General features: G+C 37.9%; 1 protein-coding gene across 1 annotated transcript; it reads left to right on the top strand.

The window, feature by feature from the left end:
• The first annotated feature begins 3,154 nt into the window (after positions 1–3,154).
• Positions 3,155–16,791, top strand: spint1a (serine peptidase inhibitor, Kunitz type 1 a). Its single transcript, XM_054797619.1, has 10 exons — positions 3,155–3,864; positions 4,940–5,097; positions 5,561–5,702; positions 11,320–11,487; positions 13,540–13,584; positions 13,690–13,818; positions 13,905–13,955; positions 14,035–14,205; positions 15,783–15,842; positions 15,933–16,791. Exons 1-10 carry the CDS (start codon positions 3,468–3,470, stop codon positions 16,115–16,117), a joined length of 1,506 nt encoding a protein of 501 aa, XP_054653594.1. The 5' UTR covers positions 3,155–3,467; the 3' UTR covers positions 16,118–16,791.
• The last annotated feature ends 759 nt before the right edge of the window (positions 16,792–17,550 follow it).

Raw genomic sequence — 17,550 nt, 5'->3', positions numbered from 1 at the left:
ACACAGTCAGGAGATCGGGAAGACCTGGGTTCCAATCTCTGCTTGTGCATCTCTGTGTGGCATCTGTATGTTCTCCCCATGCATGTGTTGGTTTTCTCCTAGTGCTCCAGGTTCTCCGGTTTCCTCCCACATTCCAAGAACATGCATGTTAGTTAATTGGCGACTCAAAATTGTCCATAGGTGTGAATGTGAGAGTGAATGGTTGTTTGTCTATATATGGCGACCAGTCCAGGGTGTACCCCGCCTCTGGCCAGAAATCAGCTGGGATAGTCTCCACCATACTCGCGACCCGAGTGAGGATAAGCGCCATAGAAGATGTTTAAGCAAAATAAAGTAAATAGTGCAAAATAACTCATCCAAAACAAAAGTTTGCTCTCATTCAAATTATTTCTGTTTTTGCCCACAAAGCCCGCCTGTGTCCAGTGACTTCCTTTCGTGGGTTTGTCAACAATATATAAATACAGCATAATCAACAATATAACAATATCAATAACAAGAAAATTATATTTGTGAAAATAAACATAGACGAGGAGTGAAAAATATTGGTCCCGTCACGATAGTATTGATCCAATACTGATACTACCCTGATCCAATCAATGTTTGGATGGCTCCGCCCCTAGTACTGCTACACAACACTTGTATAGCATGCAGTGAAATGTTCCTGAGACTGTTCATGGCACTAGAGCTGCAGCAATGAATCGATTAATCTATGGCTAATCTATTACTATTTTGGTAATCGATTAATCGTTTTTTGATTTAAATATGTTAATATCCTTTGAGTTCAGCCTCTCAAATGTGAATATTTTTTAATTTCCTTAGTCACGCATGAAAGCAGACCTATTATCTTTGTCTTTTAGCCAAAATAAGATAATCACACATATCAGCTTTGACTTTGGAAAACAGTGATGGGCATTTTTGCCTTTTTTTCTGATATGTTGCGGACCCAAACACTAACTGTAGGTGTTTGCGTCATATTCATTTGGTCAATCTGTAGCCTAACCAATCCTACATTAATTGACACAACAAGCTTCAGATTAATTGTGTAAGAAAATGATCATGTTTGTATTTTTGTATACATTTATTGTTTTACTGAAGCTATTTGACAAACATTTAGATTTTGTATTATTTAACATTATTTTAACAGACTATTCAAGCGGCAACCTGGTGTTTGTGCACTTATTTGCACTGTCAGTTCAAATCTTCTCTTTCTGAAAAAAGAGGCGGATATTAAAAATGTATATTTTTAATCCGAGTCATCGATTAATCGAAAAAATAATCGACCGATTAATCAGTTATTAAAATAATCATTATTTGCAGCCCTACAAGGCACAGTTAACTAAAATACATACAGTTAGGGCAAAAATCTTAAATGAATGGAACAAAGTAAAGCTGCAGGCTGTGCATTTCTGCAATCGAAAATGGAATCTTGAAGATTGATCAATGTCCTAACCAATGCTTGTACGGCTTACTGTTTTATGTCAAAAATGTGAAAAGACACAATAAAATAACATTAGCTACTACATCAAATATAGAATTTGCAACTAATCCACAGTTACACATTCTTTGTGGTACATTTTCAAATTGCTGAGGTTTCCAGTGATCCTATTATCATATGATTATTTATGTTGGTTGACAGGGCTATTAATCAGCCATGGCCAGCCATATATAGTACACTCACTGATGCCCTTGAATTATTGAGAACCTCCAACAGCTCACCTTTCCTGGTACACAAATTTATTCATCTGTTATTATGATACTTAGTTCTGCACTGTTAAAAGATCAGAGACATCAGGGCATAAAGTATTAGTACTGTATTAGTATTAGTATACCTCACTGCGTAATTATCTTAATTAATATAGCCAGTAGAGTTTATTAAAAGGCAAGTTGGACAGGTAAAAAGTTAACCTTTATATTATTATTTATTTAAAAATATACTAAAAGGACAAAAATGCAATTACGTTATAATCCATGACGTCGGAGTTGGCACGGCAACTTCCTGCTCCTCCCCCTGTGGTTTCGAGGGAGGTGTTATTGTTCATGACGCACTACCTGACTCAGAGTATGAATCAGCTCCAACTCAGCAACTGGCACTTTGATTTGAAATAATAAGAAATCGCATAACGAAAACGTAGAAATGAGACAAATGTATGACAGGAGTGCGTTCTTTAGAGTACACTTCCGCGTTCAATATACAGGTAGATGGGCTTTTACTGCCACCTTTTGGATTAAAGCGAGACGTGCACCGAACCATGGTAATGGTAATGGTTTGATTTTATTTCAACATGCAATCATAGTCACCGAAAAAGCATTTTGTTGATGTGATGTATATCATTACGTGGCTTTCATTATAAAAGTCACGTGATTATACACATATGCATATGTAAATATGTATTGCTTTACGTTTAAAAAAAATCCCTAGAAAATGTAACTTGTATATTATTATTTTATTATCGATCATGTAACATACTGTATGCTGTATAACAAACAGCTGATTTGGAACATGTTGTAATCTTTTTAACGCAATGTAATGCATATTTAATACATTATTACATTCATTATTACAGAGCTTAATACAGTGGTTCTGTCAACCTTTTTGCGGCGAAGTGCCCACCGTGGAATATTTTTTCAGCCAAGGGCCTCCAAACCAGACAAAAGCATTACTATACCATTTATTACTGTTCAAAACAGCGCGTTTGTCGTGCTGTTGTTTGAAACATAACAACAACAAAACCTGTAGCAATTGTAAACAACGAAAAAATAACTTCATGATGAATAAAACTTACACAAAACCTGTGCATAAAATAATTAACAGTTAAAGTGCCGTCTTTTGGGATTGTAGTAACGATATGTTCTTAAATGCAATTCCTTTTGTAAACAGTATGTGGATTATTGCGCTTGCAGTGATGTAGATATGCACCTTACATATTGTATATTGTACTGTAAATATTTGTACATTGTATCAAATGTTGTTGGAAAATAAACATTTTGTATACCAAAGCTATGGTAGTGAGGGGAGGAATGTTGATACAGTACATATTTATCAGTGAGTGTCATTAAGTGATTGAGGGATTACGATGCTTGCTGTTCGAGAGAAGCATGTACCCTCCACTAAACCAAAGAAGAAGAGAGGCGTGTAAGGGAAAGGGAGTGGCATATGTGCACTTCCTGTCTCTCTCAGGTGAGCGAACGTGTGAGTCACTCTGTCAGTGGCGTCAAATTCCAGCGCTTTGTCGTGATTAGGCTTCGCTTCTTAGTCTTTCACTTACGAAATTCAGGACATTAAGGACGATTCAAGGACGATGCTTCCCTTTTTGGTTTATAAATGAGAAAGTAAAGCAAAGTCAGCGTTCACCTACGCGGCCTAGACCTTCTGGAAGACATTTTTCAGCTAATTATTGCCTTCGCTTTCGTTACAGGTGTCGCTAGGAATCTGAGAGTTAAAGTCTTTAAGAGGTGGTCTTTTAATTATGGATATACTTCCACCCTGGTTGCTGGTGCTGCTTGTTGGGGTTTTGGGGTGCGCCTCCAGCCAGGAGGTTGGCGAAGAGTGTTTGGGCAAATTTACGAAAGGCCGTGAGGATTTTGTGCTGGATGCCGACGAGTCTGTGAAAGACGGGGCCACCTTTATCTCGGCCCCCAAACTGAGCAGTGCGAAAGACTGTGTGATGGCCTGCTGCAAGGAACCCAAGTGCAATGTGGCCTTCATGCAAGGAGGTGCTGAGGAGGGCTCTATCAGCTCTTGCTTCCTATTTGACTGCCTCTACAAGAAGAAATATGTTTGTCGCTTCGTCAGGAAGAAGGGCTTCTTTAACTACATCCTGGACTCCGTCTATGACAGCTACCTGGAGTTGGAGGTCCCACCAAGTAAGAAATCCCCCTTAACACACACACACACACACATATATAGATATTTGATGTTATTCTACCTATCAAACTATTATACTTTACTCATTAATGAAAAAATGTGAAAGAACTGAAGAGTTTTAGGAATCATGATGTATGACAGTTCTATGACATATCTCTTTTTACATCAATTTAATGTCAACATTGATGTTTGTTTGTCAGCATGTTTGTTTTAACTTTAATACAGAAGGTGCCAAACTAATTTATTTGAAAAATTGCAAGGACTATTTTGTAGCATCCAAATAAAGTTGCTATTGTCAAGACAGAGCATTTACATCATTCTTATTGTTTTAGATTCTTTTAACAAAATTTCAATGCACTGTTAATCTGTTAAATCACTTTTCAGTGTGGACAGTGCTGTATATACTACAAATGTATGATTGTAAACAACCACAAGTTATCCTTGTGAGTATTTTCCCAATTGTATGTACCATAAAAGTTTCATCAAACAATGAGTTTATCTAAGCCTGGTCAGTTCAAATAATATGTGACCGTAAAAAAAAAATATTCACTTTTCCACTGTGTTCCCCTGATCTTATAGAGTCTAGTTTTTCATCTTTTTAAATACAAACGTGCCATCACGATACACGTTCCAGCTAGGGATCACTACCGATGACAGTCATGCTAAGAGTGTGTCATCTTTTTGTGGGGTGGATGGAAAGACAGATACATAGACTTTATTAATCATGTGAGGGAGATTATATGGATGAGGATAATTCAATCACACAACACTTTAATTAAGTAGGTATTGAATCATTACCACGTCATCATTTTAACAGTCTGATAACCATTTTCCATTGTATTCCACTGGCCTGTTTGCACTGAGGATATGTGAGTCCACATAACTAGGGCAGAAACCTCCACTTCAGCATGTTCACACACGCCCAGCCCTTATTGCCCCTGGTGGAGTGTTGAGTTTCTCATCCACCACAATGTCATTTGGTGTTGCATTATGTGCTTGTAAGAGGATTCTCCTCGGAAATAACTGCAGTAGTGTTTGTATGATAAGAACTGTTACCATGATGTCTTCCTCCAGAGGAAACTGACCGTCCGCCTGTGGCCAATGGAGGACAGGACCGAGTAGTCCAACCTCAGGACAGCGTGACCCTGAACGGAGTGGAGAGCAAAGATGACGAGCGGATTGTCTCCTATCAGTGGCAAATGCTCACAGAGTATCCTTATGCCATCATTGAAGTGCGTCTGTCTACATACCGCATTGACCCGAACTTAAGACAGTAAAAGTCTCAAAAAGACTGGTTGTTTTTTATTTCGGCATCTAGAAATTTGTATAAGAGAAAATGCGTCTGAAACTGCTTCTCTCTGTCACAACCACAAGGGTGAACACAGTCCCAAAGGTTGGCAAGTAACAAACAACAGAGGAGTTATGATAATTTTACTTGATCAGTGATGGTAATCAGTGAAGCATCAAGCAGCAGTCCAGCAGCTGAGATCTGTGAAAACTTTTATTGTAATCCACCAGTTATTTTTCTTGTATTGAAAAAAAAATGTTTTTTTAATTCAAAAAGAGGCCTTGAGAGTTAATCTTATATTCAGGTTTGTCTTATATTTGGGTCAATACGGTATCTAATGAATTATCACACGTTAATACTCTTATCATCCAGATGTTAACAGAGACTTGTGTTTTTTTTTAATGCAGAAAACCAACTTTGACGACCAAATTATTGTGTCCAATCTGACATCCGGGATTTACAAGTTCCAATTGACCGTCACAGACACCATTGGCCAGTCCGACTCAACCAAGGTCACTGTTCTGGTTCTTACACCTGAGCAATCTGAACGTAAGTGTCTAGACTTTGTTTCCTCACTTGCGCACAATACAATACTTTCAAGGGAAAGGCATCTTGAGACGTCATCTGTACTTCTGTGAAGAAGGTGTTGGACGTTTCGCTCCTCATCCGAAGAGCTTCGTCAGCGAACTAATAAGTGCTGGTAGCCTAGGCCTTAAATACAGTGAGAGTGGGCGGAATTAGTGTGCCAACACCCTCCTCCTATTGGTTCCTTACACTAAGCCTGGGCGGAGTTGTGGTCTAATCCTCTCCTGCCATTAGCACCTCTGATCAAAGGGAAGTGTAGCTCCCTGTAGTTGGGTATGAACGACTCTGATACTGGCTCGTTAGCATCTATTGTTCTGGCTCGGCCCTGGCTCCGCCTCATTTGCAAGACTAAGAGCTGTGGGTTTTGGTCTTCAGTAACCTGCTGAACACAGGGTCCAAATTAAACCTCAAGCCACCATTCCGATTCAGTGATGGGTTCTGTTGTTTGACAAAAATAGCTTCCTTTACTCCTCTTTCAAACCATCTGTTTTCTTTGGCCAAATCTTTACCTCGCTGTCCTGAAAAGAGTGATTGGTTGCTTTAAGGTGTAGATGTACTGCTGATTGAGACCCACTAGAATTGTCCCTGCGATGTTGATAAAGCCTTTTTTGGAGCATTTGCTTAGTTTCCCCAATGTAGTGCTCTTTGCATTCCTCATCTTTACAGTGGATGGAATAGACCACATTGCTCTGTTTTTGGTTTGGCACCTTGTCTTTAGGATGCACTAATTTTTGTCTCAGGGTATTTACTGGTTTGAAATAGGTAGGAATTTTGTGTTGCCATAAGATCCTCTGGAGTTTTTCGGAGACCCCAGCTACATAAGGGACTACCACTCCTCTCCTTTTTGCTTCTGTGGGCTTTTGGATTTCTTTCACTACTCTCTTCTTTTGACAATAGGGAAAGAAACCCAAAAGCCCACAGAACCAATAGGAGGAGGGTGTTGGCAGACCAATTCCGCCCACTCTTACTGTATTTAAGGCCTAGGCTACCAGCACTTATTAGTTCGCTGACGAAGCTCTTCGGATGAGGAGCGAAACGTTCGACACCTTCTTCACAGAAGTACAGATGACGTCTCAAGAAGCCTTTCCCTCGATGGACAACTCCTGTACCACTGAGAGCCTACACAGACGCAATACAATACTTTATTACTGAAGTCATGGGCCTCATTAGATGAGTTGTTTTAGTGATTCTATAATGACCATACGTACATAGTACGTACCCACCACGACTGCTGTGCATTGATGATACAAGGGAGTGACTAAATTCCCTAAGAATACAATTATCTGGATGGATAGGAACATTCACAGCAAAATATATTACTGTTTTTGCCCTTATTCCAAAGCCTCATCAGAATTTGACAGGTTGTTTCTTCCTCTATAAAGTTTTAGGAAAATTGTTTTTGTCCACTACAAAATAATGTACTGCTGTGAATGAGCATAATTGTACTTTTGTGTGTCAAACCATTTTAATCCCTGTTTGTTGATGAGTCTCTAGACCCCCTTCAGAGTTGTCTGTTTATGTTTCATGTTGAGACAATGCCCTTTTGCTCCTTTTCTTTCCTCAGGGCTTTTTACATACCTACGTTTTTTATGTGTTCACATTTTTGTTTGTTCTGCTCAGTAGTTCCCTGTTTGCAAGCCACCTGGGATGGTCCTATGCTCCTTGTTGTGTTGTCATTGTCAAGCCTTTGTCTTTTCCTGTTATAAAACTTTCCAAGACACGCTGACTTAATTCCTCCTACAAGCTGAATGATAGAACGCACAAAGATAAGAAAATACAAAGTGTGGTTACACTACTTAGTAAAACGTTTTCCTTGTGGTATCAAGGTCATTGTCTTGGAATGCCACATACGGCCCGGATGAAGTGAAGCTATGTGTGTGTTTTCAGATTTCTCTGAAAAAACGGAAGTGAGTACTAGGTGTTCTCCCACTCCCTCCACCCCCGACTCAACGAAACCTGTCTGTCTGGTTTCGACTTTAGTTACGCAAACGAGAACACGCCAATCATCCTCCATATCAATGGAAAGTCATTAGAAGGTTTTAAGGTTTATTCAGTGGTGGAGCTTTTTAAAGTCATGTATTCGGTGTGCTTGCAGCTTGAGTGCACTTTGTAGGACAATGGAGTGGGGTCAGCAATTCAGTTGAATTATCCATTAACAGCTTGTTTAGAATGTGGAATATGTGGAGAAACAAAGGTGGAAAAAAGAACAGCAGGTTTTCATTCAAGTGAAGCTACTGTTTGGTATAAAACCTGACACAATATACTTTTTCAAAATAATTGTCTACAACATTTCTTAAACAGAAACAGAAGATGACAATCAACTTGAAAAATGTGACAAGCCAACATTTACTGTGTACAACAAGAAATATTTAATAGGGATCTTGTGAGATTCAAAGGTGACAACATTTCTCGTCTGAGAAAAGCTGTCTCGTGAGAACAGGGCAGCCAGAAGCCAATCAGACTGTGAACTATGTCACTACGAATGATAATACAGGAATATGTAAGTGGCAGTGTGCAAGGCATTATTGGAACCGCACTTTAACTGCTTAACGCACACTATAGACCAGGAGTAGGGAACCTATGGCTCAGGAGCCAGATGTGGCTCTTTTGATGACTACATCTTTCTTAACATGATAAAATGTATTTTTTTTTTTATTCACTGACATTTTAAAGTAAAACATTACAGAAATCACAGTGTTAAAAATAATGTTCAAAATATAAAACTTTTTAATGTATTTTAATTCATCCTTCCATTTTGTACCGCAATGCGGGTGGCCAGAGCCAACGCCATTTGTCCTTCTGATATGTTCCGGGTCAGACACCAAAATTTGAAATATTCTTTGAACTACTCAACAACAGCTGTTGAGCTACTGCTAGCGTACGAGCTACCTGTTGGAGACCTCTGTGTCACTATCGTAACGCTGGACACAATATGTGTTTATGTTGAACAACTTAGACACACATCTAGTCTTTTGAAGACAAGTCGTAAGTATTACAATGATAACGAGAGGAAGATTAACACTTTTTAAAAAGCAAGTTAGCATGTACTGTATCTCATGAACGTGATAGCCACTTGTAGCTTGCCCGTGGGACATAAACGAGCTAGCTAGCTGCCGCCAGGGAGGCAGCGGGAGCCAGGCAAAATGTGTAAACAAAGATGCCAGAAAGTCGAATGAGATTGAAACGTGAGCGATCACACACGCTGGTATAGATAGGCTTAGCCTGCGACAAGCTGTCGTCAGTTGATTACACTATTTTTCATTCTCTCGATAGTAAGAAACTAAGTGAACGACTATATGGTCACACATGCGGAAGTGCGCAATTTTCATATGTTAAAATAACTTTCATTTCTGGTTCTGTTGTTGACCTCACATTTTCCAGACCTAAACCTGTTGTTTTCCAGAACAGTTTTTGATGATTTTAAGAGTATAGTATTGTTATTTGACTTACCATTGCTGTAGTAAATATATTTAGGCAGGAAATACTCCAAAGTGACCAAGGTGACACCTTTTTGACGCCTTTTAGCTCAACCAAACAACACGTTTTGCTGGACGATAACTGTCATACAAATGATTGCCGATAAATGATATTGTTGTCAACATTATTTTGAGACCATTTTTTCATTAATGTAATGATAATATATGGCATAATAATGCGAGTACACCGTATCAACAGCAAATAGACTTGAATTTCTCAAGAGTATTTAACATTGTAATTGGAATCTTGAGCTTTTATATAAAATAAACAAACATGCAAACATAATAAATTAAACAAACAAAAAAAGACAAAGCCCAATGAAAATAAAACGGAGTCTCAGTCTATTTTAGCAAAAATTTCACTTAAATAAAATGGCAAAAATTGCACCTTAATGAAGATCACAATCAATCACAATATTTCTGATTGGAGCAATATAACCCAGAAATACTCTGAAGTTCATATTGTCTGTCAATGCAGACGTCAGCTCATTTGCATATAGACTTCCTTGATTCACTTTTAGCAACATGTGTGGAATACGCCGTTTACGTTTAATGAGGTGAAACATTTTGTCGGAGTTTGGCTGAAGTACATGTTTTGGATGCAGCAAAATGTGTTTGGTGCACAATGAGGTGTTTAGCTTCACTAAAATGTAAGTTCCATGCTGTTGTATAATTTACTTCATTGTCTTTGTCCCAAACTTTTTCATGTCACAAATTGACGATGTGCAAACAGGCTGGAAATTACATATCGTGTTTTTTACGCAAAGGCACGAAGAAAGTATTGGATCGTGACACACAACTAGCAAATAGTACACCGCTGGCGCGTAGCGTGCCTCTCTTCACTGGGACAAAGAGGCTGAATAACTGACAGGACGGTTCACTCACTCTGTTCATTCTGCTATGGAACCAACGTGCCCAGGTGTTTAGACAGACGCACGGAGCGAACCTTCTTGTCATCCAGCCTGTTCTGCAGAGAGAGAGAAGAGGAAAACAAACACACACGCACATGTCAATATATTGATTATTTTAAATAAATATTTGATTTACCGTGCTGTTAAGTGATTTATTGATTATCATGACAGGCCTAATTCAAAGCAGCTTTGAGATTGGAATGCATGGTTCTAAGGAAGCAGGTTCAGTGTAAACGGCATGTTTTAAAACAACAAAACTGCCAAGGAAATCTGTATTGAATTAGTTTTCATTATTTATATCCAAAATATTTTATAGGTCAACACAGAATGAAGGAATTCACAATGCTCACACTCAAACCTTTTGTGCGTTTTGTGTTTTTTTTCCCATTTGCAGGCAATTTAGGATGACTTTAAAAGCTCTCTACTTTAACATGTAAAATATTAACAATAAGCATTTTGCCAACAGCTCTGGCTCTGGATTCACAAATAAACTGGTAAGACTGTCTGTCTGTGGCTGTGTTTTGGCCTAATACTTTTACTTGTACATTTTGTTTTTATTCACTGTTACTGATGTAATTCAGATACACACAGGTCTGTGTTTTGTTTTAATTTCTGCAATACAGCCCATTCATGAATGGGAACTAGATATAACACAAAGAATATTGCAGCTGTGTAGTTTTCGGTTCACATGATGGAGTCAAAGCACTTCTTTGTAAGCTCATGTACGATGAGCAAAGCATGTCTCATCAGCGACATACAGACAAACCACATCTCCCTCGATGGCCCACATGGCTAAACAAACATCCTGTTTTTACATGTCTCGACACATAATTACTTTTAGTGTCTGTCGACTATTCAAAGCAGACACCAAAATATTGAATGTTGGGAGTAGCTACAGGAAAAAATTGAATACACTGTATCTGGTTTCAGGTGTGAGACAATAACCTTTATTGTTGAACTGCTTGATAAAGCGCACACTTTGTTGTCTGGTGTACATTTAATTTGATGGAGGAGACACCATTTGAGATGTACAGTAGAAGAAGTAACCAGGTTGTAAAAGGGAATTGCAACAATATACTTTCCATGTTGTTTTTTTGTTTGAATCATGTTGAGATTTGAACACAACAATTTTTAATGTTTTCATGACAGTACAAAATAATTGTGTGTAACTCGCTTTACCCTAACTTCTTTTAGATCATTGCATGGCTCCAAAGAAGATTGGACCATGTCGTGGCGCTTTCCCTCGATGGCACTACAACGCTGCTTCGGAAAAGTGCGAGGACTTTATATTTGGAGGCTGCAGAGAGAACCTGAATAACTATCTTTCCAAGGACGAGTGCACCAATGCCTGCTATGGCACAGGTATGTTTCCTCTGCTACATTCCTACAGCGTGACATTACATTGTTGCCATCATTTGAAACTGTTTTTTAATTGGATAATTCCATTGTGAATTTCAGATGTTAAAGTAGCTTTTGCATTTGAAATGATACTGCTTTGCATCCGTTTGCATGTAATAAAAAGACAGGGGATGCTGGAAAGAGCACTTTAAATCCTGCTCATGGTGGTTTTCCATTACTAAAATGGGAGGCTAACTTTGACTGATATTTTCATGTCAGCCAGTTCCATACAATTGTATCTTGCTAACTTACTTTTTGTGTTAAACTAACATTGACTTAATATTTCAGGGTTAAAATACAATTAATTAGGTTTAATCAGTTGACTAATAGTGTTTACTTTTTTTGTGTTGTCCGCAAATAAGTAAATACAACACTTACACACAGACTTGGGGTGGTGGTGGACCTTTAAAGATGCAGTCCCCTAAACTTTGATAATTTTTTTTATGTTACGTAGGAAGCGAACTCTTTTTACAAGTGAGTTTGTCCAAGTGGTGTTGCCGCACCACATCCACTGCAAATCAGTTTGCGACAGTAATGACTGCCATGTACCGGTACACAAAATGAATGACTGAATGACATCACAGCCAATCAGTGGTGCTACATATAATGACTGACATGCAGACTGTCTAACGCAGGGGTGTCTTATTTTCTATTATTATTCCTACTATAATGAGTAATATGATTGTAAAAGTGACTTTAGGGCTGTTATTTCATGTCTAGAGGCCTCTAATAATGTTAAAACCCATGTTTAGCAGTTCATGAACTATTTCATTTATAAATAAGGAATTCTACTTCGTGGAAATTCACTTATCACGGTCATGTCCGGAACCATTTAACCACACTAAACGAATGATGACTGTAGGTGAAAAAGCGTGTTATTCGTATGAACTTCAGTCTTTGCTGATTTTTTTCCCCATTTTTGCTGAGGTTTTTTTTTTCTTTTCTTCTTTCGTTTTCAATAATTTTGGTCAATTTTCTTTTCATATTATTATATTTATTCTTAGAATATTATAACTTTCCCCCAACCAAATTTTCCAAAGAATTACTGTTTGTCTACTGTATACTGTATTTAGTTTTAATTTTGTTTTGTTCTTATATCAAGACTTAAAAAAAATTATTATTATTTATCGTAAATTTGCAACTTTTTTTCCCCTGAGAATACGACTTTTTTTCCTCAATATTTTGACTGTATTCTTGTAAAATTACAGCAGTTTTTCGCATTTCTGCAGTTTAAAAAATTTTCCAACTATTTGAATTTTCTTCTTGTAAATGTTCTTCTTGTAATTATGACTTTATTCCCATAATATTTACATTTTATTCTTGTAACATAACTTTTCCACAACCGAATTTTCCAAAAATGAGAACTTACTTTGTTGTTGTGTTTGTTTCTCATAATATTACAACTTTGAAAAAATAACTGCTTTTTCCTTTAATATTTCAACTTTATGCTACTAACGTTACAGTATTTGTCCCTCATAATATTGCAACGTTTTTGTCATAAAGCTGTGATTTTTCTCGTTAGATTACAATTTTTTTTCTCCTAATATTTTGAGTTTATTCTTATAAAATTACTGCTGATTTTTACATTTTTCCATTGTTGGCTATTATATTTTTAGAACATGCCGTGGGCCAAAAAAAAAAAAAAAAAAACAGCCATGGGCCGCCAATGGTCCCCGGGCTGCACTTTGGACACTACTCTTCTCACACTTAACCTAACACCTAACACTAAAAAATTGCCAAGGATGGTTAGACAGAGACAGTATAGGGATGAAACACAAGCCCTAGCGCATCGCCTAAATACATGCAGACTGGTACCTAAATACATGTCACAGGAAAAGAGGATGTCTGGTTACTCTTATCATAAAGCACCAGAAAGCAGGGACAAAATCCCCTCACTTGCATCTAGGAAATGCATCTTCTGTACTGTTTTATAAATGTAATAGAACTCCACTTTCATTAGAAGTCTCTATTTGTTGCCTGATGAGTATCACTGACTTATCATGTTTTAATCCTCAGAAAAAAGGGGTACCGGTAGAGGTTTACCAGTTCCGGATCGCCCAGGTATGTAGTAACAGGACTTTTTGACTTTCTAATATCTGATTGATATTATATTCTGTATTATGTCTTAATCATAGTGTGTATCTTGTTCTTTGTATTCCATGGCAGAAAAGTGTGGCGTTGCGTGCACCCCAGAGCAGTTCACCTGTGCAAACGGCTGCTGCTTGGAGCCAGGCTTGGAGTGTGACTCCACCCCTCAATGTAGCGATGGCTCAGATGAACAGAAATGCCAGGACTGTAAGAATCATTTTATTTCATCACCGTCACTCAGTTTTTGGGTGAAATATATTCTTAAATGAATTCATATATTTAATTCTTACCAGTGGACAACACATTCCAGATTTTGCTGAAAATTCCAGTGGATGAGCAAAAAGGTGATTTTTTTTTTTCTTCTTTGAGTAGATTTTATTAGTATAATGTGTAATCTTTAATCTTCTTTCTTGTGGTCAACAGTGCGCTGCACTGAGCCTCCCGACACCGGCAGCTGCAGAGACAGTCTCACTAGGTGGTACTACAACCCCCTACAACAGCACTGTTTTCGCTTTAACTACGGTGGTTGCCAGGGAAACGAAAACCGTTTTGACTCTAAGGAGGCCTGCGGGAAGGTCTGCAGAGGCGTGACGGGTAGGTTCTCACTGACATCCACATGGTTCTTTTCTATCACATCCATGTAATATTTGCTTTTATCAGTACTCATCCCAGTTAGTTGAATTTTTCTTGAACACTTATGGCTTTTTGTTTGGATTAGTGTTTCACTTTTGTCTTGTCGTTCCAACATTTTCTGTCGCCTCAGGTTACTATGTCAGATAGTTATCTAATCAGCACCACTGCAGTGCATATGGTTAGCACGTCTGCCTCACAGCAGGGAGGGTCTTTATTCAAATCCCGTGACTTCTGTGTGGAGTATGCGTGTTCTCCTTGTGTTGACGTGTTTTTTGTCATTTGTAGTATAGTGTTACACTGCTGACGTTTGTGCAGGTGGTTGCTTGTTTGTTTCTGTGTGTGCCCTGTGATTGACTGGCGGCCAGTCCAGTGTTTGGTCTTGAATTTCCCTCGGGATCAATAAAGTAGCTATCTAATCCACCTTTGTCAGTCAGCTGGGATAGCATCCAGCCTCCCCACGATCCTGAATAGGACACTACAAATGAATGGAGGCGGGTGTACACATATGGCCCTAATACTAGTCATCATAATTACAAAAAAAAAGTGTTTGCCCCCTTCTTGATTCCTTTTTTTTCCATGTTTGTCACACAAACAAATCATCAAATATTTAAATATTAGTCAATGACAACACAATTGAATACAGAATGCAGTTTTTAAAAATGAAACTTTGGATTTTGTTCTCCCTTATTAATAAAAATTAATTAATTAACCAATTAATTAATAAAAACTTTCATTTAAAAACTGCATTTTGTGTTCAGTTGTGTTGTCATTGACTAATATTCACATTTTTTGTTGATCTGAAACATTTAAGTGTGACAAACATGCAACAACAACAAAAAAAGAAATCAGGAAGGGCGCAAACACTTTTTCACACCACTGTACATGACTGTGAAATGAAAATGTTTCTAATGGTGATAAAATAGGAACTAAAACTCTTTACTTTGGTATGACCGCATTGATTTTACTTTCTCACTAAACGCGTCTCACATTGATACAATCTGTAAACGCTCAGCAGATATGTCAGTAGTTACCCCATAAAACCTTAATACAGATGCATGACAAAAGCATCATGAAAAATTCTGCCTTTACTAAGGTAACAATGCTCATTTTCATTGACATTGCAACACAAATATTCATTTATTAATGTTTTTTATAGGTTGCAATTGTATGTAAAGTATTATATTATTTTGACCCTTTTGAAAGAAATACAGCAAATGCCTCTCAGTATGATTCAACACAATAGTAACAAAACAAGCCGACATTAAGTAGCATTCTCCGATTAATACTTTGTGTGTACTTGCTACTAGACCAGTGCAAGTAAGGTAGTAAGTTACAGTACATTCAACAATCAGCCCTGTTTTGTTTTAGCTTGACTTCTCCTAATTTGTTTAAACACTTTACTAAACAAATTACTAATATTTCTTATTAAACAAATGAAGATGTTTGCATCAGATCAGGCTCAAACAGTCAAATTAAACAATGTTCTTTGACGTGTTTCCAGTGCTTCCGACCTCAATTTTTATTTCTTTTTTGTTCAGAAAAGGATGTGTTCGCAAGAAAAGAGGAGTTTGAGCGCAGAGTGTCTGAAAGCCAGACAAGTATGTAACTGTTCTTGTACCTGAAATTCACATAAAAAAAAAAATAGGCCAGATTTTCTTCAACACTGATCAACTAATTTATTTGTGCAGGTGTCATTGCGATAGCTGCCATTTTGGGTATAGCTATTGTCATCCTGTTGGGCATCCTGTTCTACTGCTTTATGAAGGGAAAGAAGTCCTCGCAGCACCACCGCGTGCCCGTCAACAACCCTCCACTCACCTCCATAGAAGACAGGGAGCGCCTCGTCTACAACAGTACTACCAAGCCCATCTGACCCCTTCAGCTGTGATCCCCAGTCAGTACGATAAATGACACCATCGGCCAGAGCTGTGTCATTAACTGAATGAACTCTGATTGATGAGAGAGACAACAATGTTCATGTTCACCACAAGAGTGGAACTGTTATAATAGTGTATGTAAAGTGTTTGTTTTTTTAAAGGCAGTGTACGCAGGAGGCAGTGAGTCTTTAACCTTGTTGAATTATTTGATTTTGTTTAAGCTTGTTTTAATACGTCTTGTTACACAGTTTGTTTGACTAACAGTTTCTAATTAGATTAACAGGAAATTAAATGTATTATATTTGATAGAATACCACTCTACACTTAATCCCTAATATGTTCTGTTACTTCACAGTAAACCTAAACATTGTTAAAACTGCATTCTTTGAGTTTTATGTAATGTCTCTTTTAATTTACTGACTTCTCAAGATCAGATTTGTTTTTATCTTCTAAACATATGTTACTCCATTGGATGATCTGAAATATATAGGGGTAATCCATAATCTTGATCTTAATATAGTTTGTAGAAGGAATGTTGTTTAGTGTTTCAATATGTTTTTATAATAAACATAATGCATTCATGATAATTGATTGCAAAATAAAGCACACTTGCTTGTCAACTGGCACAGATTGTCTTAAGCCATATGGTTGTGTTGATGTCAAATAAAGAATTACCTCAATATGTGTTTGCCACCTGTGTCTTTGTGTGGTCATCTGAGGCCATCTCGGACATTGCGTCCTAACACCAGTGATGTCTGCAGTGCGGCCCCGGGGGGCCATTTTTGGCCCACAGCATATTCTAAAAATAAAATTAATTCATTATATTAAACTAATTTGCTTTGTCACCTGTAACACAAAGCTAAGATGTTTTATTGTTCCACATTGGATTGGTTTTAGCATCTGTGATGTAACAATTTTTCTTTTAATGGCCCTTGATGGAAAAACACACCTGCCTTACGCAATATAGTTTTCCATCATCATTATTATTATTATTACTATTATTATGCAATAAGGGTAAAACACTTGAGTCAATGCTTTCAAAATGTACATGTTCCAATGAGGTTTCTAAAAAGGCAGTGAGCACAGGCATTTACGCTCCATATTCAATATCCATCCATCCATTTTCTATGTCGCCTATCATTAGGGTCGCGGGGGTATGCTGGAGTCTATCTCAGCTGCCTTCGGTCGAGAGGCGCGGTACACCCTGGACGGGTTGCCAGCCAATCGCAGGGCAACATTCACACTCACATTTATACCAATGGACAATTTAGACTCTCCAATTAAACTAACATGCATGTTTTTGGAATATGGGAGGAAACCGGAGTACCCGGAAAAAAACCTATGCACAGAAATGCCCAACGAAGATTCGAACGCTCACTGTGTGGCCAACATGCTAACCACTCGACCACCGTGCGGCCCATATTCAATA

Source organism: Dunckerocampus dactyliophorus, chromosome 13 (genome assembly GCF_027744805.1).
Source record: "Dunckerocampus dactyliophorus isolate RoL2022-P2 chromosome 13, RoL_Ddac_1.1, whole genome shotgun sequence".
Taxonomy (NCBI): Eukaryota; Metazoa; Chordata; class Actinopteri; order Syngnathiformes; family Syngnathidae; genus Dunckerocampus; species Dunckerocampus dactyliophorus.
The sequence above is the reverse complement of the archived record's forward strand: the minus strand, read 5'-3'. Positions and strand labels throughout refer to the sequence as shown.